We start from the raw sequence: 25,926 nt of genomic DNA, 5'->3' as shown, positions 1-25,926 counted from the left end.
TGAAAGGAAAATCAATAGAAAGCAATACTTGATTAGCCTACGTGTAAATGCAGATGTGTCTGTAAGAGTCAGCTTCAGCTGCCTTGACAAAGCACCACAGACTAGGGGGTTTCAACTACAGACCTCCATCCTCCCACTGTTCTGGAGGCTGGAAGCCTGAGATAAAGGTATGGGCAGAGCTGCTTCTCCTGAGGGCTCTCTCCTTGGTTTGCAGACAACCACCTTCTCCCTGTGTCCAAACTTCCCCTTTCTACAAGGACACCAGTAATACTGGATTAGGGCCCACCCCTGATGACCTCAGTTTAACTTGGGTACATCTGTAAACCCCTCTCTCCAAATAAGATCACATTCTAAAGTACTGGGGATTAGGACTCCAATACTATATCTTTGGAAGAAAACACTATTCAACCTGCAACAGTGTAATATTCTCTTTATGACAAAAGAAATGAACTTCATCTTGAATGCAGTCATGCTCAGATGCTCAGTTGTGTCCGACTCTTTGCAACCCCATGGACTGTAGCCATAAAACCTTGAAACAGTACATTTTAAAAGACAGCTCCAATCATATTTCGACCTCAGTGTCCTTTTAGATTTCCTGTATTTTGCTTCAGTTTCAGAATATAAGATAATTCTGATTCTTTGTGGCCATTTTCACAAAGGAAAAGTATTGCGACAGTGCTCAGAACAAACTTGGGGTTCTAGGCTTAAACAGACATGGCTGCTCCCATCTGCACCAAAACAAGCTAACCCAAAACTGTCTGCTGAGACACTAGTGTACGGGGCTGGCGTGAAGCAACCCTGAGGGCATTCTGCATGATGCTCTAAAAACATTAAATATGTTCAGAATCTAATTTGTTTTTTCTTAGTATTTATTTATTTGGCTGCCTTGGGTCTTGGCTGTGGCACACGGGATCTTTGCTGTGGCATGCAGGATCTTTTGTTGGGGCACACCAACTCAGTTGCTCCGAGGCATGTGGGATCTTAGTTCCCCGACCAGGGATCAAACTTGTGTCCCCTGTATTGCAAGGTGAACTCACACTGGACCACCATGGAAGTCATCAAAATGGAATTGAGACTGAATATGTGTAAAGCCCAGAGAATTCAACAACCCAGAGAACTAGCTGAACTAGATTTCTACATGCCCAATAACTAGCTTTCTATATCCCCAAACTTCCATGTTTTTTACCCATCCATGTGCTGTGCTGTGCTGTGCCTAGTCACTCAATCATGTCTGACTCTCTGCAACCCCACAGACTGTAGCCTGCCAGGCTCCTCTGTCCATGGGGATTCTCCAGGCAAGAATACTGGAGTGGGTTGCCATGTCTTCCTCCAGGGGACCTTACTAACCCAGGGATCGAACCCAGGTCTCACGCATTGCAGGCGGATTCTTTACTGACTGAGCCACCAGGGAAGTCCAAGAACACTGTAGTGGGTAGCCTATCCCTTCTCCAGGGGATCGTCCTGACCCAGGAATCCAACCAGGGTCTCCTGCAAAGCAGGCAGATTCTTTACTAGCTAGGCTACCCCAGAAGCACTTACCACCCATAGAACAACCCAAAGATCAAGATGCACCCCTGAAGAGCTTATGAATCGCTTACAAACTTCAACATCTCCTCGACAAATTGACTTCCCACATTTTCCCTTCACCTTCCCCTCTGGCCAGAGCTGGACAAGAATTTGTTACAAAGCAAAGAGCAAGATGATGGGAGAGAGGAAGTAACCGTGTAAGGGTTCCTGCTAATTTATCTAAATGTGTAGACATAAATGTTGCACCCGGGCCTTATAGACAGGATCCAGTAAAGTAATCCCTAGCACAGGAGGTATGGTGGAATCAAATATCCTGAAGATTCCTGTGACGCCTTCCCATCTCCCCCAGGGTTAACCACTGTTGTCTATCTGACTTGTAGATTGGAGGCCTTATTCTAGAGACAGCTTTATCCACAGAGAGAGGAGAGGGGCGTGGGATATATTTAGATCAATCCCATGCAGAAGGATATCTTCTGCAACTTGATTTTGTCCCTACCCGGAATTTCACTTTGAAATCTCCCTCCGTGGGCACCTGCAGAGTTTCATCTTCATTTTAGCCGCTGTACAGTAATCCATAGTAGAGACATGGTACCACTTCAATTATTCGGTTTCCATTAAAAGACATGTTAATATTTCCAACTTCTCACTATTAGAAATGGTGCAGCAGTGAACAGCATGTTTCCCAGGTGCGCACATATTTTTGTGGAGCAGGCCACAGAATATGTGTATTGTAAATGTCACATGGCCCTCAAAGCGGTAGCTTACACACCACCATGGCACCCTGTTTGTATCACTACTGACATGTGCCTTACGACCAATTTCTGACCTCAGGCAAAGCTCAGTCAGAAGTACCTTGGGCTAACTGCCTCATAACTTGCATTTTCTTGAACACTACTAACATCAAACTCTTTTTCTTAAGTTTTGGGTCTTTTGTATTTTTTTGCAAACCGCTTGCTGTGCATTGTGTCCCTTTTAATTGGAACATTTTTTTTTACAAGTTCTTTATTTATTCTGGTTACAGATCTGCTCATCTGTCATATATTTGTTAAAACAGTCTTTCCAGCAAACAGTCTGAATTTTCAAGTGGGACGTCAAACCATCCAGCAGGAAGCAAAAAACTGAGTCTTGTGATATGTTGTTGTTGAAAAGGGAAGGAGGGTACAATACACACCAGAAAACTAAAATGCCTTCCTCGTTCCCTTTCTATACCTTAACAATCTTTGTGTTAATGAGTCCAGGGCTCTGAGAAGGGTGTGGGCTGGCCCACTCTGTGCAAGGCTCTACAGGGGCATTTCTCCCAGAGACAGTCATAGGAGCACCCCGCCAAAAAGAGGATGAATGAAGGGCTGCATTGACACAGCTCAGTGGGGCCTTCCGTGCGCCCCACACACACACCACGCACTTTGCTGCTCCAAGGCGGGGTATCCAGGCCTCTGCATCAGGACCCAGCTCTGTACAGGTCCCTACCACACTGAGGGCAACCTTGGGAATGCAGAGAAGCAGCACCTATACCTGCTGGAATTCGGAACCTCAGACCCAATGGGACTCCCTCTGGCTGAAGGCCGTTCAGAAGGTGAAAACCAGGGTTTACGGGCACACTTTGCCCGGGTCCCGCTACAAACAAACCAAGTGTGAAAGGCCATTTTCCAGGAAGTTGGGAAAGCTGGGCAGGGCCTGGGTATCAAGTATCACTTGCTTGTGATAACAGTATAGAGACTATGTGGAAAACAGGTCTTACCATTCATGCTGAAGTATTTACAAGAGAAAAATTAGAGTTGTCCAGGACCCATTAAGTGGGCCAGAAGAAATGAAATTAACAGAACGTGTTAACTGTTGAAGCTGGGTGAAAAATATATAGGGATTCCCTGTACTAGTCTAATTTTAGGTATACTTGAAGTTTTCTATAGTAAAAGGCTACGGTAAAAGATGTTAGAAGTTCTGGGAATCCAGAAACTGGACTAGGCCTTGGTGATTTTCATTCTTTGATAAACACAGTGTAGGTGAAAGGCACGTGGAGCCTGTCCCACCCCATCCCTAGGTGAGGGGCAACACCATTTCCCATAAAATTATAACCACTTGAGTCTCTCTGAGCAAATCTGTTCAGCCCCATTAGTTTCACTGGCCACAGTCACATATTTGTATCAATTAACATAATTTATTATTTCAAAAATATCTTATTTTGAGATAATTTCAAATTTACTCAAAAGTTGGAAGATTCACGCATGAAACTCCCCCATACTTGTTACCCAGATTCACTAATTTTTCATGTTTCACCCCACAAACTTCATCATTCTCTCTCCATACTCACACTGCATTTTATTCTGATCTAAGAATTGGTTGCAGACATTAGGCTCTTTATCCATGAACACTGAGTACACACTTCCGAAGACCAAAAATATTCTCTCACAGAACCTCAGGACAATTAACAAATTCAGGAAACTGAACTCAGACCACACTTTTAAATAATTGACCTCCACAGTCCAATTTCATCAGTTTCCAATGATGTGCAGGTCATTTTTCACTCTAAATCAGTCCTCTTCAGAAACATGCTGCATTTACTTTTCTCGTCCTGTAGCCTCCTTTAAGTTGGACCCATTTTGGGGCTGTTTTTGTCTGTCACAACATTGACAGTTTCGACTACAGGCCAGTTTTTAATAAAACGCCCCTCCATTTGGGTTTGCTGAATTTGGTACCATCAGACTCAGGTTCTACATCACAGCTTGAATGCAGGCTAATCTATGTCTTTCTTGAAATGACAACGGCCACCTGCCCACAATAGTGACGTGAGTCTTGGTCACCCAGGTAGGGGACGTTGCCTTTCTCTGGTCTGTGGTCACTAATAAGGGCTCTGTGGAGAAATACTTTGAGCCATGAACATTCCCTGCTCCCCAACAAACACAACATCATTTAATTGCATTAGAGACTCTTGCCCAAATCAATCTGCACAATTATTGTTTGCAAAACATAATTTTTTTCAATTCACCTCGCTTTTATTGGCGTTTTACTGTATGGAAATGCCCTCTCTTCACTTTCTCTTCTATTCATTTATGTAATGCAGTATGTTAAACAGTGTTCCCCCAAATTCATATCCACTCATAACTTCAAATGTGACCTTACTTGAAAACAGTTTTTGCAGCAGTAATAAGTTAAGGATCTCAAGATGAAATCACCCTGGATTTAAAGTGAGCCTAAGTCCAATGACTTCTGTCCTTATAAGAACAGGAAGAGACACAGAGAGACATCTAGGGAGGAAGGGTATGTAAAGATGAAGCAGAGATTGAAGTGATGCTGCCACAAGCCAAGGAAACGCCAGAGCCCCCAGGAAACAAAAGGGGCAAAAAGGATTCTCCCTTTGGGCCTTTGGAGGGATCATGGACTGCCAACATCTTGACTTTGGACTTCCAGCCTCCAAAATTGTTGGGAAATCATTTTTTGTTGTTTTAAGTCACCCAGTTTGTGGTACTTTGTTACAGCAGCCCTAGGAATTTAACTATAGATGAATTTAACTATAGTTGTCCCTTGGTATTCCCTTCTTCCCCTACCCACTGAAGATATCAAAGTCCAAGGCTGCTCAAGTCTCTTATATAAAATGACTGTACTGTTCACATATAACCCACACACATCCTCCTGTACACTGTAAATTATCTCTAGATGGCTTATAACACCTGTTGTTGTTTTTGTTGTTAGTTACTAAGTCACGTCCCACTCTTTTGTAACTCCATGGATTGTAGCCCATCAGGCTTTAGTCCATGGAGTAGGTTGTCATTTCCTTCTCCAAGGGAATCTTCCCGATCCAGGGATCAAACCTGAGTCTCCTGCATTGGCAGGCAGATTCTTTACCCCTGAGTCACCAGGAAAGCCTCCTATAATACCTAATACAATGCAAATATTATATAAACAATCATAAATACAATGCAAATGCTATGTAAATAGTTTCTGGTGTGCAGCAAATTCAAGTTCCTCTTTTTGAAACTTTGTGGAATTTTTAAAATATTTTTGACCCACGGTTGGTTGAATCTGAGGATATGGAACCCACAGAGAGGCAACTGTACTTATTTACTTATTATTAATGTTGAATAATAGATTCCTATTTTGTTCCATGTATAATCCATGTGTGTGCTAAGTTGCTGCGGATGTGTCCATTCTTTGCAACCCTATGAACTGTAGTCCACCAGGCTCCTCTGTTCATGAGGATTCTCCAGGCAAGAATACTTCAGGGGGCTTCCATGCCCTCCTAAGGAGATCTTCCCCACCCAGAGTTTCTTACATTTCCTGCATCAGCAGGAGGGTTCTTTATGACTAGCGCCACCTGGGAATCCCTGCTTGTCTTTATTTGATGCTTTATTGCCCCAAATGTGACCACTGGAACACCTCCAAATTGACACCTGTACCTCTGATATGTTCTTGTTACTTCTGACCACTTACTTTATATCATAAGAATATGCTCCTGGTTAATCTTCTGTTTTTCCCTTTCCTGGCCCCATAGTCAGTCATTTCCCTAAGGTATTTCAGTTCCTGTATTGCGTAATAGTATTTAGAAACCTAGATCTGGGCACTGAGAGTGCTTGTTGCTAATGAGATGCTAGAAATAATTGTTATATTCAGAAAAAAAAGCTATTTTATGAATTATGAGTGCCTAGAAAATCCCATGGACGGAGAAGCCTGGTAGGCTGCAGTCCATGGGGTCGCTACAAGTCAGACATGACTGAGGGACTTCACTTTCACTTTTCACTTTCACACATTGGAGAAGGAAATGGCAACCCACTCCAGTGTTCTTGCCTGGAGAATCTCAGGGACGGGGGAGCCTGGTGGGCTGCTGTCTATGGGGTCGCACAGAGTCAGACACGACTAAAGTGACTTAGCAGTAGCAGCAGCAATCCTAACATTGGAAGGACTGATGCTAAAGCTGAAACTCCAATACTTTGGCCACCTCATGCGACGAGTTGACTCACTGGAAAAGACTCTGATGCTGGGAAAGATTGGGGGCGGGACGAGAAGAGGACAACAGAGAATGAGATGGCTGGATGGCATCACCGACTCAACAGACATGAGTTTGACTGAACTCCAGGAGTTGGTGATGGACAGGGAGGCCTGGCGTGCTGTGATTCATGGGGTCGCAAAGAGTCGGACACGACTGAGCAACTGAACTGAACTGAACTGAATCTTAACATACATTATTTTATACATATAATGTAAATATATATATACACACACATACATCCATACTGCTATGAAAAACAAACCCACTAAAAGTGCAAGCTGTGTTCCTGTGTTTGGTTTTGCTTTGTTTTTCACCTAGACTGTGGATATAGAGTCAAAGTACTGGGTCCACATTCACTTGAACTAGGTTTCTTTTTTCCTGTCAGTGTAGTTATGTTGTTCATGTACAATATATTTAGACTTATTTACTTGTTGGCATTCAGTTTTAGTTTCCTGCCATTTTCAGTGATTTATTTTTTGAACATGTAAAACATTAACTTATTCCAAAGGTCAGAACTATACAAAAATATATGAAAATGAACTAAAAACAGAAGGAAATTATCTTAACAGAGTAAAGGCCATATATGACAAGTTCACAGCTAACATTGTGCTATGGTGAAAAACTGAAAACTTTCCCACTAAGATCAGGAACAAGACAAGGATGTCCATTTTCACCACTTCTATTAAATATAATATTGGAAGTTCTAGACAGAGCAATTAGGTAAAAATTTTAAAAAGGAACAAAATGCACCCTGAATTGGAAAGAAGTAAAATTATCTCTGTTCACAGATGGCATGATCTTACATATAGATACACAAAAATTCTATATGAGCTAATAAACAGATTAAACAAACTTGCAGGATACAAAATCAACAGGCAAAATCAGCTGCATGTCTATATAGTAACAGAAATTAATCCACAAAAGGAACTTGAGAAAGTAATCCATTCACAATAGCATCAAAAAGAATAAAAAATTAATACCAGTAATAAATTTAATCAAGTGGGTGAAAGACTTGTATACTGAAAAATACAAAACATTGTTGAGAGAAATTAAAGAACATCTAAATAAATGGAAAGAAAATCTGTGTTTGTGAACTATAAAATTTGTTAAAGTGTCTAAAAAGCAGAGACATTACTTTGGCAACAAAGGTCCATCTAGTCAAGGCTATGGTTTTTCCAGTGGTCATGTATGGATGTAAGAGTTGGACTATGAAGAAAGCTGAGAGCCAAAGAATTGATGCTTTTGAACTGTGGTATTGGAGAAGACTCTTGAGAGTCACTTTGACCCATACACATTAGAAATAATGAAGCCAAACCCCTACCTTACTCAGTCTACAAAAATTAACTGAAAATGGATCAAGGACCTAAACAAAAGCTAAAACTATAAAACTTTTAGAAAAACACAATAGTGAAGAAGCTTCAGGACATTGGACTTAGCAACGACTTCTTGGATGTGACAGCAAAAGCACAGGTTTAATTAAACACTTTTGTGCATCAAAGGATTTTATCAACAGTGTGGAAAAGCAGCTCACAGAATGGGAGAAAATAAATGCAATCATGTATCTGACAGAGTCAATATCTAGAATATATAGAACTCCTACAACTCAACAAAGACAACCCAAACAATCTGATTTAAAAACGGGCAAAGGATTTGAATAGTACATGCTAAGTCACTTCAGTTGTGTCAACTTTTTGCGACCCTATGGACTGTAGCCCACCAGACTTCTCTGTCCTTGGGATTCTCCAAGCAAGAATACTGGAGCGGGTTGCCATGCCCTCCTCCAGGGAACCTTCCTGATCCAGGGGATCAAAATCACGTCTCTCATATCTCCTACATTGGCAAGCAGGTTCATTACCATCAGGGTCATCTGAGACATATTTCCAAAAAAGATATATACTAATGGCCATGAAATATATACAAATGACATGAAAAGATGCTCAACATCACTAATCATTAGAAAAATGCAAATCAAAGCCACAATGAAATCAAAGCCACCTCACACTCATTATGAAGGCTGTTATCAATAAAGCAGAAAATAGCTAATGTTGACAGTATGGTGGTTACTCAATAAAGTAAACTTAGAATGACCATACAATCCAGCAATTCCACTTCTGGGTATCAATCCAAAAGGACTGAAAGCAGGGACTCGAACAGGTATCTGTACAACTATGTTCATAACAGCACTATTCACAATGGCCAAAAGGTGGAAACAACCCAAATGTCTGCCAACAGACAGAAAAAGCGGTAAAGCAAAATGTGTTACATGCATGGGGTATAGGTACATGTGTGTATAATGGAGTATTACTCAGTCTTAAAAAGAAGTATTAATATATATTATGAGATAGATGAACACTTGAAAAGACTATGTTAAGTGAAAGAAGCTATTTACAAGAGGACAAATACCATACACTTTCATTTATTTGAGATATCTATGGTAGTCAGATTCATAAGTAGAATGGTGACCGTCATCACTGGCAGGAGGAATGGACCACTGGGGCTTAATGGGGGCAAGTCTCCACCTGGGGGATACAGACAATTCTGGAGATGGACAGTGGTGACAGTGGACAGCAAGGTGGAGAAACTTAACACTGGGGAACTGTACACTCAAAATGGTTTCAAAGGTCTATTTTACGCATATTTTACCTTTATTTTTGGCTTTCTTGGTGGCTTAGATAGTAAAGAATCTGCTGGCAATGCAGGAGACCCAGGTTCAATCCCTGGGTGGGGAAGATTCCCTGGGGAAGGGAGTGTATCTTTGTCTGGGAAATCCCATGGACAGAGAAGCCTGGCGGACTACAGTCCATGGGGTTGCAAAGAGTCGGACAAGACTGAACGACCAACACTTGCCTTTATTTTAAAAAGATCTGCGGTAACTAATGTCACTTTGTAGGTTCTCCTGTGTTTCTTTTTGCAAAATAACCGGATGCACAACCCGTCCCTACATGTCTCAACTTCACTTAAGACAGAGCTCCCCCTTGTAACATCTACCCCGGTAGCCTTTAAGCTGCTCTAGAAATGTATTCAGTGTTATACAAAGACTATAGTGACCTGGTGGTTATTTCACTGTCTGGAGAAAAATTCCCAATTTTTAAATGTTATTTCCAAATGTTCACTAACAGTTGAAAACATAAGGCAACATCCTGCAACAGGACATCAAGGTGGACACTTAACCGAATGTGACCCAGAGGTTGTGCCTGAAAGCTTTCTCAGCTTTGGCCCTCACTCCCTTTCTCCACCCCTCTTACCATCCACTAGAAAGTGGCTCACTTTCTAGATGGAACTCTACGTCCCCCCTCAATTCCTCACCATCCCCCAAACCCTACTCATTCTCCTTCCCAACGCCCATTGTCTGCCAGAAGCCAAACTGTTTGCGGCCCTCCTCCAGACCCCTAGGGAATAACTGGACATTTCCTTCTGTCTCAGTTTCCTCCCAGGATGCTCCTCCACCAGGACCTTTCCTGGGAATTCCCCCAACAAATCCAAGGCCTTGATTTTTCAAGCACCTCCTTTCTGGGGTGCAACGACTACCCTCTTAGCTCCCCTACCACTACCCCTGCCAAATTACCCTCTGAAAACATGGCTGCAGTTCACCATATCTCGCCCTACTTATCGCATCACACCCTGCATTTGCCTGAGAGCTAAGATCCTCACCCTCTTGACTCCACACCATTTCCCCTTCTCTGGGGACGGTGCTCTGGCTGCTCTTGGTTCTGCCTCTTTCCATGCCTGCCCTTCTCTCTCAGCCCTTTCCCATCTGCAAACACATTCCACAAACACATTCCACCGCATCCCACGTGGTGGCTCCGAGGTAAATGAGAAGATCTCGTGAAGGTTGGCCGCTATCAGGCGTTATCACAGAGCTGTTTGCTGCAGGAAATCTTTGGCAAATCCTAGCTGAAGGATATTAAGGCTCAGTTCAGACTGGACTGAGAATTGGTCCATGAACATGTTCTCAGATCATCTCCCTAGCTCCCCATCTCACCCCTACTGTGATTTCCTTCCCCAAGTGGGAAACTGCTTTCGCATGCCCCAGATGTGCCTGGCATTGTGCGGGGAAATCCAGCCAGTAATCAGGCAAGTTTCTTCATCCTTTCTTGTGCTGGAATTCCTTGAATCTGCACTTTAAACCTTGATGTGATATTTGTTTCCTTTCAACACTTGAAGATTCCCCCATTACGTCAGACTCAGTCTAAATTGAATCAACGGTCATCACTATGACCATTTCATGTGCTTTTCTAATGGCACTGAAGCCATGATGTGGCCCTCCCACACACATGCACACACACAACATGTTCATTTAATTTCGTCTAGCCCTTAATATCGGAGAAGGCAATGGCAAGCCAGTCCAGTACTCTTGCCTAGAAAATCCCATGGATGGAGGAGCCTGGTAGGCTGCAGTCCGTGGGATCGCTAAGGGTCAGACACACGACTGAGCGACTTCACTTTCACTTTTCACTTTCACACATTGGAGAAGGAAATGGCAACCCACTCCAGTGTTCTTGCCTGGAGAATCCCAGGGACGGGGGAGCCTGGTAGGCTTCAGTCTACGGGGTCGCACAGAGTCGGACACGACTGAAGTGACTTAGCAGCAGCAGCAGCAGCCCTTAATATGTGAATTCTGAGACTAACATTTTCCCCAAATCAGTATTATATGGTATGTAAGTATATATGCTAAGGTTTTGTCACCTTGGTCATCACACTTCTGCTAAGCCCCTCTTGGGGAAGCCTCTCTAATCTAATTCTACAGATTAGAGTCAGTCAATCCAGTTCATTTTTGCCATCAAATCTCCCACAGTCAACAAACAGAACTCTAAACAAACAAGGTAAGCCCCTTCCTGACTCTGGACTCCACAAGACATTCCTGAAGCAACAGCGACTAACACAGAGATGCTGGGCAAAGAGGAGTGGTAGTGGACAGAGCTTTCTGCAATGCTGGAAATGTCCTCTACATTACTGGACCATTCAAGCCACCCATCACATTTGCGTGCTAAATCACTTCAGCTGTGTCCGACTCTCTGCAACCCTAAGGACTGTAGCCCTCCAGGCTCCTCTGTTCATGGGACTCTCCAGGCAAGGATACTGGAGTGGGTAGCCATGCCCTCCTCCTGGGGATCTTCCCAACCCAAGGATCAAACCCACATCTCTTGTGTCTCCTGCATTGGCAGGCGGGTTCTTTACCACTAGCGCCACAAACATGAGGCCCCTGAAATGCAGCTAGTGCAATGGAGGGACTGAATCTTTGTTCAGTTTCATTTTAACCTAAATAGTTACATGTACCTATACTCCACAGCAGAAGCCTACAATGAGGATTTCTGTCATTTAAGTGCACACTGGGTTAACTAGCCCTCCAGGAGGGCACTGAGGTGTGGAAACCCCAAGGCTGGAAGCATTTGAGACTTGGAGGAAACCCTCCCCCACTCCAGGAGGATTTGAAGAAGCTGCCACATTCTCCCCAGATAACATCTCAAAAGTGACAGAGTGCTTACTGAAGCTCATTCCAATGACAATTAAAGACACACACACCACATCTCACTGGAACTTAAGACTTTCTAGAGGACAAGCCACTTAGTCTAATCAGGCTAGATTTTTCTGTAATTATTTCCTTCCCTTTGGCTTTTGATTTTTTGGTTCTTTCAGTAGAACTTGGGGGAAAAAAAAAAAAGACGGAAATCCCCAAAATGGTACAAATAACACCAACACAATTCCTTATTTTTGAAAAGTTTTCCCAACGCTGTTCAACAATTCCTTGGCCACTCTGTTAATATGATTTTAAACAGATCACACCCCAGACATATTTTATGACAACAGTACATGCAAGCAGAGCTGTCCCGCCCTTATTTCCAACTTGGCAAGCTCCTCGGCAAAACCAAATAAATACATACTAGAAGAAGGCTGGTACAAACCCCAGGCAGTTGCAGCCATAATTAGTGGGCCAGAACTGGTCTTGTTGCTTAGATTTTTACTTCAAAACTCAAGAAGCCTGCACTACCCACCAAAATCGTAGCAATTCTTTTACAGTGATACAGTTCTACAGTACAAAACCAAAGAACTCAAAAGTCACTGAGAGGCGATGTTTTCAAAGCCAGCAAGAAATTGCTATTGGACATGTAAAATCCAGACTTAATCAGCAACACTTCTCTGCAAAGCGAAGCCCCGTGGTTACTTTGCTTTGACACCTTCCAGGCATGGTCCCCAAAGAAAGAAATATCTTAATGGCAACTTTCTTTACCAGGAACAAATCACAGAGCATAAGGGGATCCCCATGGGGGACAGCAGAGTAAACCCAAAGCTTCACAGCCCAGCCCTTCTCCAGGTGGTAACCACAGGATGCTGCCGGTCCCCCTCCAGGTTCCCAGGGAATGGACCAGATAAACACCAAAAGGCCCCTGACATCAATGAATGCTTTCAGTTCAGTTCAGTTCAGTCGCTCAGTCGTGTCCGACTCTTTGCGTGCGACCCCATGAATCACAGCACGCCAGGCCTCCCTGTCCATCACCAACTCCCGGAGTTCACTCAAACTCATGTCCATCGAGTCGGTGATGCCATCCAGCCATTTCACTCTCTGTCATCCCCTTCTCCTCCCGCCCCCAATCTTTCCCAGCATCAGAGTCTTTTCCAGTGAGTCAACTCTTCGCATGAGGTGGCCAAAGTATTGGAGTTTCAGCTTTAGCATCAGTCCCTCAAGTGAACACCCAGGATTGATCTCCTTTAGAATGAACTGGTTGGATCTCCTTGCAGTCCAAGGGACTCTCAAGAGTCTTCTCCAACACCACAGTTCAAAAGCATCAATTCTACGGCGATCAGCTTTCTTCTTTAGAAACCTTGGGTGCAGATAACAGTAACCCACTTTCTTTTCCCTGACTACAATTTGGAAGTATATAATTACACCTCTCCCTGAGAAAACAGTTAGTGTGCACAAATTTCCTATACCGAACGAATCAGAGTAGCCAGGGCTCTGCAGATTAGGGGGAGGCCAAGCCTTTCACACCCAGTTCCCATTTCAATGATAATGATAACTTTCCACATCCTGGCCTCCCGTGGAATGCATTTTAAAGGAGTGCCACTTCTCCAGCTGCAACCTTGCTTTAGAAATCCCTCTTTAGGGGATTAATCTTCCCTACCTGTCAGACAGGCTGTTCCCCTGCCCCTGTATTCTATCTCATTGATCTCAGGAAAAGATTCCAAAGGCTAGAGCGTGAAACCCAAATTCTTCCAGGCTTCAATGTCTCAAAGGTTAAACCGAGGGTAGAAAGACAAAACGTTCACAGGGAACAAATAATTCATGACAAATCACACCATAACAGAGAGTGACACACACACAACAATTACAGCGGTATTTTGACCAAACAACAAGAAAACGGTTTAACAATAAAAACAGAAATGGTATTGCACATTGCCTTGTAAATCTGCAGATTGCTGTTACCCAAAACTCCTGGTCAATGGACCTTTTTAAACCCATGGTGCTTTTCTGAAGGCAAAATGCTAAGCAGATTTCTTGTAAGTTTACTATCACTTGCTTTACTAATCAAGAGTTCAGCCTCGTTGACTAGAGCCCCTGGGTCACCTATCACCATTTTTATAAACAGTTCAGTACAGCAGCTCACACTGAATGCCACATAGTGGTGGTCATTGTCCAGATGGCATTTTTATCAAGTAGACATGAGGGTTAAACTTGCTTTTGCTATTAAATACTGAAAATTTTCAAATGTATGCTTCTTTTCCTGGTACACAGCCATAATAAGAAAAACATGTTGTCTTACTATAGAGTATACAAAAACTTTTCTTTTTCCACAAAGTCTTCTTTTTCAAGATGTTTTCATTTACTTACTTTCAAATGGATCACTATCATTATTTATTACCACCATCACTCCAGGGATCTGGGCCAGAAGTAAACATTGCACTGTCAAAATCAGGGGTGAGGAGACCCCAAAACTCCCAGCCTGTCAAACCCAGGCAGAGCACACAGTCCAAAATTAAGCATTTGTCTCCCTAAGGAACAGAGCCTTCTATAACAACATAGAACTTATAAATCCTTTTAGAATAACGTTTCCTTGTTCTTACATAGTAATGTATGTTTTGTGTATAAAATACACTCAGATTACAGGGATTTGTCTTTACAGCAGAAAAGATGCCAAATACTTGAAACTCCTGTAATCATAAAATTGTATTCATAGTTTGAATGTGATCTTATTCTTTGCATTTCCACCTCACCTAACATTCCAGAAGAAAGAGAATTATAAACAGCTTCCCTACTCCCTCCCCTATAGAAATTACTATTATTTTACTGGAGAAAGAAAATTACCTCCACACAGGGTTCAGAAAGTAAGCAAAGTGATATTGGATTGCTTTGTTCCTCAGAGATTTCTTTAACTCTACTGGAAACTACGGCAATGTTTAAACTCCTCTGCCCAAAATGCGAGCAACTTTCCAGTCTTGTTGCAATCTTGATTCAAGGAACAGACCTCTCACCTTTTCTCACATCACCCACTTCCAACTCCCCCCTGGCAAATGCAACTAAAACCGCTGGGCCACAGATTTGCGCGGTAGGATTTTGCAGAGCAATTAACCCCCACATGGCCACCAGGCAAACGCTGTTCAATGGCACGTCGAGTCCCCGCGGTTAAGCCCCTTCTTTCCCCTCCCGCAGTGCAGCAAATGCACCCCTTGACTCGAAACGGGAGAGGGATTCTAGCGGGCTAAGGGGTGCAGAAATCCAGAGGGATGCTGTTTAAAACGCACAGACTAACTTAGGTCTGGTTTACTTACCTTGACACCGTGCACCTTGAGCGGCTTACGCTTTAAGGGACAGCGACAGAAACGCAAACCCCTTTCCCAAATCAAGTAACCAAGGATGTGTGACGTAATTGGCTCTTGTATTAAACCCCAACGCCCCCCAGGAAAGGCTGCCCAGCATTCCTGAATCGTTGGATGGATCCCTGGAGCGCGCAATTGGCAGCAGAAGACGGAAACCACGGAGCCCCCTTCTTGTGTCTTTTGTCTAATTCTCACCTACGTGCAGAAATGCCGGGGGGGAGGGGCACAATACATGGAGTGGGGGACACCGAGACCCACTTAGGTGTAAGGGGCGGCTCACACATTTCTGGGTCACAAGGTGAACCCCCTTAGCTTTCAAACCTAGAGGCTCGGCAGCCCTCCCTCGGCGCAGCAGGGTGCGGGAAACTGGCTGGCGGGGTGGGGGCGGGGTGGGGGCGGGCAGGCGGGTGCTGCGGGCATCAGGACAGCGTGGCACCCTAGGCCGATCCCCCTAGCTTCCACCGAACGTGATGGCACCTCTTGCTCGCCCCGGGGTCCACGCAGCCCAACAGCGTGCGACCCTCGAGGGGAATGCCACCCGGAAGCCTGGCCCACCCTCCAGCCAGCCCGAAAAAGGCTAGGTCTCCAGCGGAGGAAAGGCGGCCCGGGGACCCCGGACCCCAGGCACAGGAAACGCTGCTTTGGCCACTTCTCGGCAGTGGCGGAGGGGGTGAGGGGCCAATAAAACGGAAGCCAAATTCCCTTCCAACCAAGGGGCGGGAATCGGAGCCCCCTTCCCTGAGCCTCGTCCCACCGCGGCGCCAGCCCTGGGGAGATGTCGGCGCAGACCCGGGCGCCGCGGACCTGGAGCTCTGGAAAGAACCTCGGGGAGCAGGGCCGAGATAAGGTCCTGAGAACCTCGGACCCGTCTGAGGACCCGGGCGCCGGCCGCATTCACACTCAGGACCCTCGGAAACCCCTGGCTAGGGGCTCCTCGCGGACGCCGGCGCCGCCCGCCCTAGCCTCTGGAAACACTTAGGCGTCCCAGGAGCGCGCCTTATTGAAAGCAGCCCGGGGCGGCGGGGCGCAGATGCGGAGCCGGGCTGAGGTGGGCACAGGCGGGGGGCCCCCGCCAGGCGCCCCTCGCCCGGGAGCACCGGCGCCGGCGCGGCGGCCGGAGCAGCAGCATCGCCAGGGAAGGGACGGGCGCGCGAGTGGCAAGCCCTCTGCCCGCGCTTGGAGGAGGTGCGCCCGGGCGGACGCGGGCTGGTGAGTCCTACCTGAGGCCCTGGACACGCAGAGCAAGAGCGCGGCGACCGCCCAGACGGCCGGGACGCACCGCCACCGCAGCGCCGAGCCCCGGGCCATGCCGCGGGCCGTAGGGGCCTGGGCGCGGGGATCCGGCGCCACCACCCCTGTCGGCCGCGCGTCCGCTGCCCTTTCTCCCGGGCGCTTGGCGAGTTGGTCCCTTTCGAGGAACTCGCGGTCCTCTTCCTCTCTCGGCCCGGATGCGCCGCTCGGCTCGGGCCGGCCGGACGCGCGCGGGGGGCGGACCGCGGGCAAGCAGGGAGGCAGGGTCCCGGGCTCGCCCGCCCCGATGGGCAGAGCGAGAGGCCAGCGCTGGCGCCCCCTGCTGGACGGACACGCCTGTAGCGGGCGGGGCGCGCGGGCGGCGCGGGGCCAGGGCCGGGGGGCAGCCGCTCCGTCCCCGGACGCGCCTCCCGCGCCCGCCCTCCGGCCTGCTCCTCGGAACGCTTGGACGCAAAGGTGGAGGCTTGGGGACGTCCAGCCAGACCTCGCGGGGAGTGCCCGCGCCACAGAGACTCCTGGCGCAGTTGGCACCCACCTTTAGGGGCGGGAACCCCGGGAGCCTAACGGTAAATCTGTAACTCAGGACGATTCGGTGCCCCGCCAGCCTCAACCGGGACACATCAGAGAGACACCCAATCCCAGAAATAGGTGGCGCGGGAGGAAGAGAAGCAAAACTTTCAAGGAAAACGGCAGCGTCCCCGCCGGCGCCCTCCCGGCCTCTCCTCGCTACGCTGCGAGCAATGGGGACAACTGCGTGCCTCCAAAATGCTCAGAAACTGCTGGGAGTGGAGCTGCCTGGAGGGAACCCTCGGGAGCGCGATGCTATCTGAAGCCACCGTGGCTTCGGGTTTACTGTTAAAAGCAAATTGTGTAATTTTACCCATTAAACGCAGAACACTATTTGTTCTCTGCAGAGCCCCAGAAACATGCAGAAGTAATTTGCTTCACTTGTAAAAGACGTTTTGAACGCAATTCAAATAGCATATTTTCTTGCTTATCCTTGGTTTTGCTCAACACATGCAAAGGTCTGGAATTGGAAGGCCTGACCCTCCTGTTTGTAACTTAGGAATTTTCTTTGTTTTTGCTCTCTTGGAGAAAGGGACTCGGAACATCCAGGGACTCAGTTGTTTGCTTTGTGAAATTTATCTTTTAACTGATTATGGAGCAGTTTGTTTGACATGACACCATGTCTGCTAGTTGGGTGAATTCGAGAGAGTCCTGGCCTTGGGTGCCAGACCCAGAGACCCCTGAGCTTGTCCCCGCCTGGAATTGCCCCTCCACAGCCTCACACTTGGCAGGAAATAAAAAGTCCTCTCGCTGTGGTCTCCTGACAAGGTGTCTGGGCCGCCCTGCCTGTTACCCCAGTTCAAATTATTTAGGCCTCTGCCTCTGGTGAATCTGTTTGGGTGAACAGATTCCTAAAGCAGAAGAGGGACTGTGAGACTGGTCAGGGACGGCCGGGGATCCAGGGCAGAATGGGAGATGGTAAAAGCATTATCCAACTGCAGCGGCCCCTGCAGCTGCTCCTCGCGCCCCTGGCGCGGGTCTGAACCAGGGACTACTCTCCACGGTGTTCTGTGAGTCCTGCCAGGTGTTTATCTTTGGGTTTTTCCTCCCTTTTCTTCCCCTGGGGTCCCTCAAGGATGTTTTAAGAGTAAATAAACCTTTAAGAGTTGGTCTTGAAGCACTAGTTCCAGACTCCTCCATTCTGGTTTTGGCAAAAAAGACAGACGGGGTGGGAACGGTGTGGGGGGGGAAGGGCAGGGGGGAGCCGGGGGTAGAGAAATCTATGAGACTCGCCCTCAAAACCCAGTTAATCAGCAAAGCATTGTCCTTTCTGTAGACATGAGCTCCTTTTGCTTTCCACTGCGAATGCTTGAGGTTGGCCTTCCAGAACCATTCTCTGAGCAGCGCTGCCACTTACTATACTTACACTTACCTAATCATGCTTCACCCGTTGTCTGTGTGCGATTTTCACACGACTGGATGCCCCACAAACCTGACCCAAGAGTGTAAACAGCAACATGTGTTTTTGCTGACAGTTTCTTGGGTGGGGTCACACATGATTTCTTAAAGCTTTTTAAAAATTATGTTTTCAGGTTTTCTCTTTCCCCAAATTATTCCTGGGGCTTCCCTGATGTTGCTAGTGGTAAAGAACACACCTGCCAATGCAGGAGATGTGCTTAATGAAATGTGCATTCGATCCCTGGGTTAGGAAGATCCCCTGGAGGAGGGCATGGCAACCCACTCCAGTATTCTTGTTTGGAAAATCCCATGGACAGAGGAGCCTGGCAGGATATACAGTATTCCTACCTGTAACTCTGGTCTGCTGTACCCCACATGTCCCTCACCCTCCTTTCTCCCTTTTCTACAGGTTCAGAACTAAGGGACAAATGCAGTAAGTTTACACCTATACATGTGCTGTGCTGTGCTAAGTCACTTCAGTCATGTCCGACTCTCTGCAACCTCATGGACCATAGCCCACAATGCTCCTCTGCCCATGGGATTCTCCAGGCAAGAATACTGGAGTGGGTTGCCATTTCCTACTCCAACACCTATACATGGGAAGGGTCAAAATATGCATTTTCTAAGTAGTCAGAAGAATGTGGCTTAGATTCCAAGACAAGTTGGACCTACTTATTCTCTCAAAGCTGTATTAGTTATCAGTTGTTGCGTAACAAGTCACCTCCAAACCTAACAGCTTAAAAGAGTAAACATTCATTATTTCACATAGTTTCTGTGGGTCAAGAACTCAGGAGAGGCTTAACTTGGCCCGGCTCAGGGTCTGCAGTGAGGCTGAAATTAGTTGTCATCTGAAGGCTTCACTGGGGCAGGAAGGTCTTCACAAGGTGGCTTACACACATGCTAATCCTGCAGGTTAGCTCAGGGTGTGGGCAAGAGGCCTCTGTTTCCTTGCAGCAGGAACCTCTCCAGAGGGCTCCTTGGGCATCCTTACAACATGGCACCTGACTTCTCCCAGAGTGAGAGCCAAGTGGCAGCTATAGTGTCTTTTATAACTCACCCTTGGAAGTCACATGCAGTATCTTGTTGGTTTCGCAGACCAGACCTCTTTGTTGTAGGAGAAAGCTGGATGGAAGGCGTGTATACCAGGAAACTGATTATCACATCACGTACATTGAACACAACCATGCTGTCCCCAGGACAGGCAGTAGGAAAGAGGGAGAGGAAATGATTATGGCAAGAGACAGCAAGTGTAACAGGAGGAAGCCAGGCACCCCTTGAAGACTGTCAACAGGGAGCCATGCGGCTATCCAGGGAAAATATTCCTGGTGCATAGATGGGCCTATGTGAAGGTGTCAAAACCAGGGAGTCTGGGGTGTCTGAAGAACAGCCTATTGGCCATTTGTATACCTTCATTTTCAGAGAAGGAAATGGCAACCCACTCCAGTACTCTTGCCTGGAGAGTCCTACGGACAGAGGAGCCTGGTGGGCTACAGTCCATGGGGTCGCTAAGAGTCAGACACAACTGAGCGAGTTCACTTTCACTTTTCACTTTCATGCATTGGAGAAGGAAATGGCAACCCTCTCCAGGGTTCTTGCCTGGAGAATCCCAGGGATGGGGGAGCCTGTTGGGCTGCCATCTATGGGGTCCCACAGAGTTGGACACAACTGAAGCAACTTAACAGCAGCTGCAGCATACCTTCTTTTGTGAGATGTCATTTTAAATCTTTTGCTCATCTTTTAATTTCTTATTTTTGAGTTTTAAGAGCTTTTTATATGTTCTGGATTTAAGCCCATTTCAGGCAGATAAAAGACTTAGACATAGATAATATTTTCTCCCAGTCTCGGGTGTGTCTTTTAATGTTTTTTTTTCAGTGTTTTTTTTCATAAGCAGCAGTTTCTCATTTTGATTAAACTCCATTTATCAGGTTTGGGTTTTTTTTAATCTTTTATGGGTAGTGTTTTCTGAGTCTCAGTACATACTAGCTCCAACCAAAAAAAAAAAAAAAAAAATCAGTAGGAGTCTGGAGTGTCTGAGCATACCAACCTTTATTGCCCTAGTGTGGAAAGTCGGTAACTACAGTTCACAGGCTTCTGCCCACTGGGCTTTTGTGGGGAGCACGTGCAAACGAGCGCAGGGAGATTGTCACTTATTCTTTTTTTTTTTTCAGTTGGGAGATCCTCAGCTGAATTGTACCCTCCTCTGGCAACAGCAAGTGATACAAAAATCAAGTCCAAAACAAGATAAATGACAGAACTTGTCAAACAAGACGGCTCCACTTCCTCACTCCACACTGAGTCCACACAAACAGCTCAACCGTGGTCAGCTGGGATTCCCAGACAGTGAAACTCAACGGACGGCTTTTTTTTTTCTCTCTCTCTCAGCCTCTCTGCAGCACTTTATCACGGGCGGCTCCTTTCTGCAAACACATTTACCCTTGGTTTTATGACACCAAGCTCTCCTGGTTTCATTGCTACTTCTTTAGACTTTCCTCCTATTCTCCTTTGTTCCCTGACCTCTCCATTGGGCAGGTATGCTGGACATGGTCCTAGGCTATACTTTCTTTTCAGTCCACACTTCCAAATGAGAAATCTCTTCCAAGTTCATGGCTTCAGCTAACACCTGTTCACCTAGCAACTCCTAAGTGAGCTAGCCCTGACCTCCAGACCTACATTTTCAACTGTCTCCTTGGCGTCTCCACTTGGCTCTCTTAATGGCTGCTCAAACTCAAGTTACCCAAACTTGAACTCATGATCTGCACACCCCCCAACCCTGAACCCTCCCTCAAACCTAGTTTTTTCCCTAAATTCCCCCCTCCACCCAATGGTATCATGTTGATCTGCAAGACAAAAACCTAAGCCCCATCCTTGACACCTTCCTACATCCCCCTCATTGCCCTGTGCTGTCGGTTTTACCTCCTGAATGCCTCCAGCCCATTGTCCTCCATCCCCATTGCCATCACTCTACTTCAAGACAGTATCACCTTTGCCTAGATAAGAGCCTCCACACCAGTCTCCCCATTTCTTCCATCACCCAACTTCAATATGCTTTCCACACATTTATATGGAAAGATCTTTCAAGCTCAAGTCTAGCCACATTTCTGCTCAATATCTTGCTAGTGCTCTTAAGTCGAAGACTGAAACTTTTATGTTCCATAAAGGATCTGACCCCACACAAATGTCCAGTCACATTGTGCACCATGCCATCTTTGCTCTCATTTTCCAGCCCTTCTGCTTTCTTATTTCCTCGAAAGCACAAAAAGTATCAGACTCCCTTCCACCTGGGGACTTTTCACGAGCTGTTCTTTCTGCGTGGAACATGCTCTCCCTGACTTCCTTCACTTTGGCAGCATTTACTCCTCCCATCAGCTGTCACTTCCTCAGGGATGCCCCCTCTATCACCAGCATCTCAGGATGGGTCAAGGTTCCATGTAGATGGAGTGCTTAGGACCCCACCTGGAGGCACATATCACAGTTGTAATCTCACTCCTATGATGCAAGCTGACATGACTAGGTCAATTTTCCCTACTGTTCTAAAGCTCCATAAGAAACAGGCTGATAGATCCCCATCAGTGCCTGAGATGTGGTAACAACATACTTTGGAGGAAGGGAAGGAAGGAAGGAAGAAGCAAGGCAGAAAAATGCTGTTGCTGAACTCTCACTTGGGAAAAATGCAATACTTTTTTTTTTTTCATTTACCAGCCTACTGCCTTTCTCTCTAATGTGCAGCAAATTTTTATAAAATAAAATAAATGCTAGCAGTTTCTTCATTTCATGCTTACATGACTGAATAAAGTCTTTATGGGCCTATCCTGAAATTACACATCCATCTTAAACTGCAGTGGTTTTAAAAAGAATATTTTATCTCAAACCATTTATGTCAACATCGAGCTTAGGTAGGCTTTCTTGTTTCCAAAAATTCAAATTCAGGAATGATGAAACAAAGATTCCAGTTTCCACCACTAACTATAAGCTTTAGAAGTTCTAGGAGCTTCTTTCCTGGTGGTAACCAGTGGTAAAGAATTCACCTTTCAATGCAGGGGACTCAGGTTCAGTCTCTGACTGGGGAACTAAGATCCCACACGCCTCGGGGCAAGTAAGCCCCTGCACCTCAGTGAGAAGCCCACACATCACAATACAGAAGCCCCCTCATGCCGCAACTAGAGAAAGTCCACATGCCACAAGGAAGAATCAGCGAAACTTTTTTCAAAAAGAAAAAAAAATTAAAGTAGAAAATGTAAAAAAAATAAGTTCTAAAGCTTGAACACATCATTTCAACAAAGAAACTTTATCTTCTATTTCCAATCATATGTCAAGAAATGGGGGCAGCAGCAGAAGACTAATAGAAAATAATCTCTTCCTTTTTAGTTCATTATTTCATACAAAGGTGACTCCCACCTGGCAGGTGGTCATCTCAAAGAGGCCCACTACTGGCTGAAGCTCACATTTTAATCTCCTTAATCGTGTTGAGAAGTATTTTCCTCCTCCAAGAACAAATGCATGGTTTCTCTTCAACATCAATTCTTCAGTGTTCCAAACAGCAACTGGGAATCCCATGATTTAACTCTATTCTAAAACTAACTGTGGTCAGTTAGCATCAAACCGCATAGGTTAGGGGCCTGGACCCACTAGACACTCCCACAACAGATGCCAGTCTCAGGTACTGGGTGTTTAAATTACCTACTCTTCCGCCTGACTTGGCTGCAAAGGTGGAGGGGTCCCACAACCCCCCCTCAGGTTTGATAACTTGCTAGAATGGCTCCCAGAACTCAAGAAAGCACTTTAATGAATATTTCCAGTTTATTATAAGGGATATAACCCAAGAACAGTCAAATAGAAGGGATGCGTAGGGCAAGGTATGTGCAGTGGGGAGTGGCACTTCCATGGCCTCTCTGGGAGCACCCTCCCAGAACCTCCATGTACTCGCTAACTTGGAAGCTTTCTGGTCCTTTTCATCTAGAAGTCTTACATGAAACTTTCATTACAAAGGCATGATTGATGAAATCATCAGCCATTGGTGGTTGAATTCCACCTCCAGTCCCTCTTCCCTCTGCAGAGGTCAGGTTGGGATCCAGGTGGGGGCTGGGAGTGGGTGACTCTCTAATCATGACTTGATTGGTCTTACTGGTGACTAGCCCTTATCCCAAACCTCTCTAGGACCCCTCCAAGAGTCACCTCATTAACATAAACTCTGGTTGAGTCATTATGAACAACAGAAGACTCTTCTGTCTCTCCGATTTCAAGGGTTCTAGGAGCTCTGTGCTAGGAACTAGGGATAAAGATGACACCACTATAGAGACTATACCCATTATATCATACATATGGTTACAATATTTTCCTAACAGGGCAATTAAAGATAACAGTTCATACTTTTTTGAAAAGTCAATAAGACCAAGATGTATTTATATCATCACGGTCACAGCCATAGGAATATTGGATGATAGTACTATTATTGCTATGATTCTTGTTCAACAACATTCTATGCCTAAAATATCTTCCAAAATCCTCCTAAAAATAACTTATTTCTCAGTAGTGAAAGCAAATGTGTTAATAGAATCTCTGTCCCTTATGGGTCAACAATCACTAGTCTTATTATAATTGTGATCAATCACTACACCTTGATCTTAGACTTTAGCCTCCAGAAGCACGAGATAATAAATTCTTGTTTAAACCACCCTGTCCTGGTGCTTTGTTATAGCAGCCCCAGAATGCTAATACAGTGCAATAAATGGATGCAACCCACAGGTAGCCCTTTCAAATTACATACTATTAATCACAAAATTTAGTCCCTTGGACTGCAAGGAGATCCAACCAGTCCATTCTAGAGGAGATCAATCCTGGGTGTTCATTGGAAGGACTGATGCTGAAGCTGAAACTCCAATACTTTGGCCACCTCATGTGACGAGCTGACTCACTGGAAAAGACTCTGATGCTGGGAAGGATTGGGGGCGGGAGGAGAAGGGGACGACAGAGAATGAGATGGCTGGATGGCATCACCGACTCAATGGACATGAGTTTGAGTGAACTCTGGGAGTTGGTGATGGACAAGGAGGCCTGGCTTGCTGTGATTCATGGGGTTGCAAAGAGTCGGACACGACTGAGCAACTGAACTGAACTGAATCACAAAATCATTAAAAATAACATAAGATTACCCGATATAAAACTAGGGACTTCCCCAACTGTTCAGTTGCTGAAATGCCATGCTTTCATTTTAGGGGACACAAGTTCAGACCCTGGTTGTAAGACCAGGACCCTGCATGCCATGCATTGTGACCAAAAACAAAAAAGCAAACAAAAAAAATGGTATCAAAACTAGACAAAATACACACACACACGTTCCCTTGTGTTAGAGGAAGACCACAGGGCCTTCTCCTTCAGGAGGGAGTGAGTGCTGGTCCAGTGATTACTTCATCCATGTGGTTACTCTTGTTTTCTCGGGGAGGGGCTGACTAGGTCATTCCAGAACTGGATCCACTTCAAGGGCTGTCATCAGAGTGAGATCCAGAGCTTCCAGGAAAGACTTGATCTCCCAGCTCTAGGAGAGTAGAGCGACAGCATGCAGCCCCTTGGAGGGAGTCATGTCTTCCTACTTAACAAACCCTGGTATGCTGATGCTTGATTTGATGGGTGCTCTGCTACCCCTCCCACAAGGTGCCCCATGTCTGACAGAGATGCAAATGAAACCACTCTGGTACATCAGTGCTGAAAGACATGGTGGCTGTCTCCAGGATTAGGCAGTGGCAAGCCACTCCAGTACTCTTGCCTAGAAAATCCCATGGATGGAGGAGCCTGGTAGGCTGCAGTCCATGGGGTCACTAAGGGTTGGACTCGACTGGGCGACTTCACTTTCACTTTTCACTTTCACACATTGGAGAAGGAAATGGCAACCCACTTCAGTGTTCTTGCCTGGAGAGTCCCAGGGACGGGGGAGCCTGGTGGGCTTCCATCTATGGGGTCACACAGAGTTGGACACGACTTAGCAGCAGCAGCAGCAGCAAACATGAGCTGACGGGTTATTGTGGCCTGAACAGAGGCTGAAGGTCTTAATTCCCTCACAGTTCAGAAGGCCAGTAGCATGATGTTGTACACAGTGTCTAGTCTCTCACCATCCCAGAATGGTACATGGCCATTCTCCTTTTTTATGGAGACTTTGGAAGGGCATTAGTGATACCCACCTGAATATATGACAGTGGAGCTCTAGCAGACATGAGAGTGGCCTTGACAAGGCAGAGAGATAAATACCTTGTCTGTCAGCTGGAGTTTATATCAACACCAGTAGTACCTGGAAACCCTGGGAAGTTGAGGCACGGAATCACCCTAGGAGGGTAATTGGAAAAGAAGCACTGGGGAAACCCAGCAGACAGTCCTGCCAGTCTGTTAACAGAAAAGTC

The 25,926-nt window shown here is 45.9% G+C and overlaps 1 protein-coding gene across 1 annotated transcript in view; it reads right to left on the bottom strand.

The window, feature by feature from the left end:
• ROR2 (ROR family WNT receptor 2) overlaps positions 1 to 16,926 on the bottom strand; it is a 268,431-nt gene extending 251,505 nt beyond the window's left edge. The window contains exon 1 of the mRNA XM_055427508.2: positions 16,543 to 16,926. Coding sequence (XP_055283483.2) covers positions 16,543 to 16,630 — 88 coding nt within the window. The 5' untranslated portion in view covers positions 16,631 to 16,926. The remainder of the gene's footprint in view (positions 1 to 16,542) is intronic.
• Between the last annotated feature and the right edge of the window lie 9,000 nt (positions 16,927 to 25,926).

The sequence above is a fragment of the Moschus berezovskii genome, chromosome 7 (genome assembly GCF_049115385.1).
Source record: "Moschus berezovskii isolate FMDL1 chromosome 7, NW_MosBer_1.0, whole genome shotgun sequence".
NCBI lineage: Eukaryota > Metazoa > Chordata > Mammalia > Artiodactyla > Moschidae > Moschus > Moschus berezovskii.
Note: the sequence above shows the minus strand (reverse complement) of the source record. Positions and strands in the feature narration are given on the sequence as shown.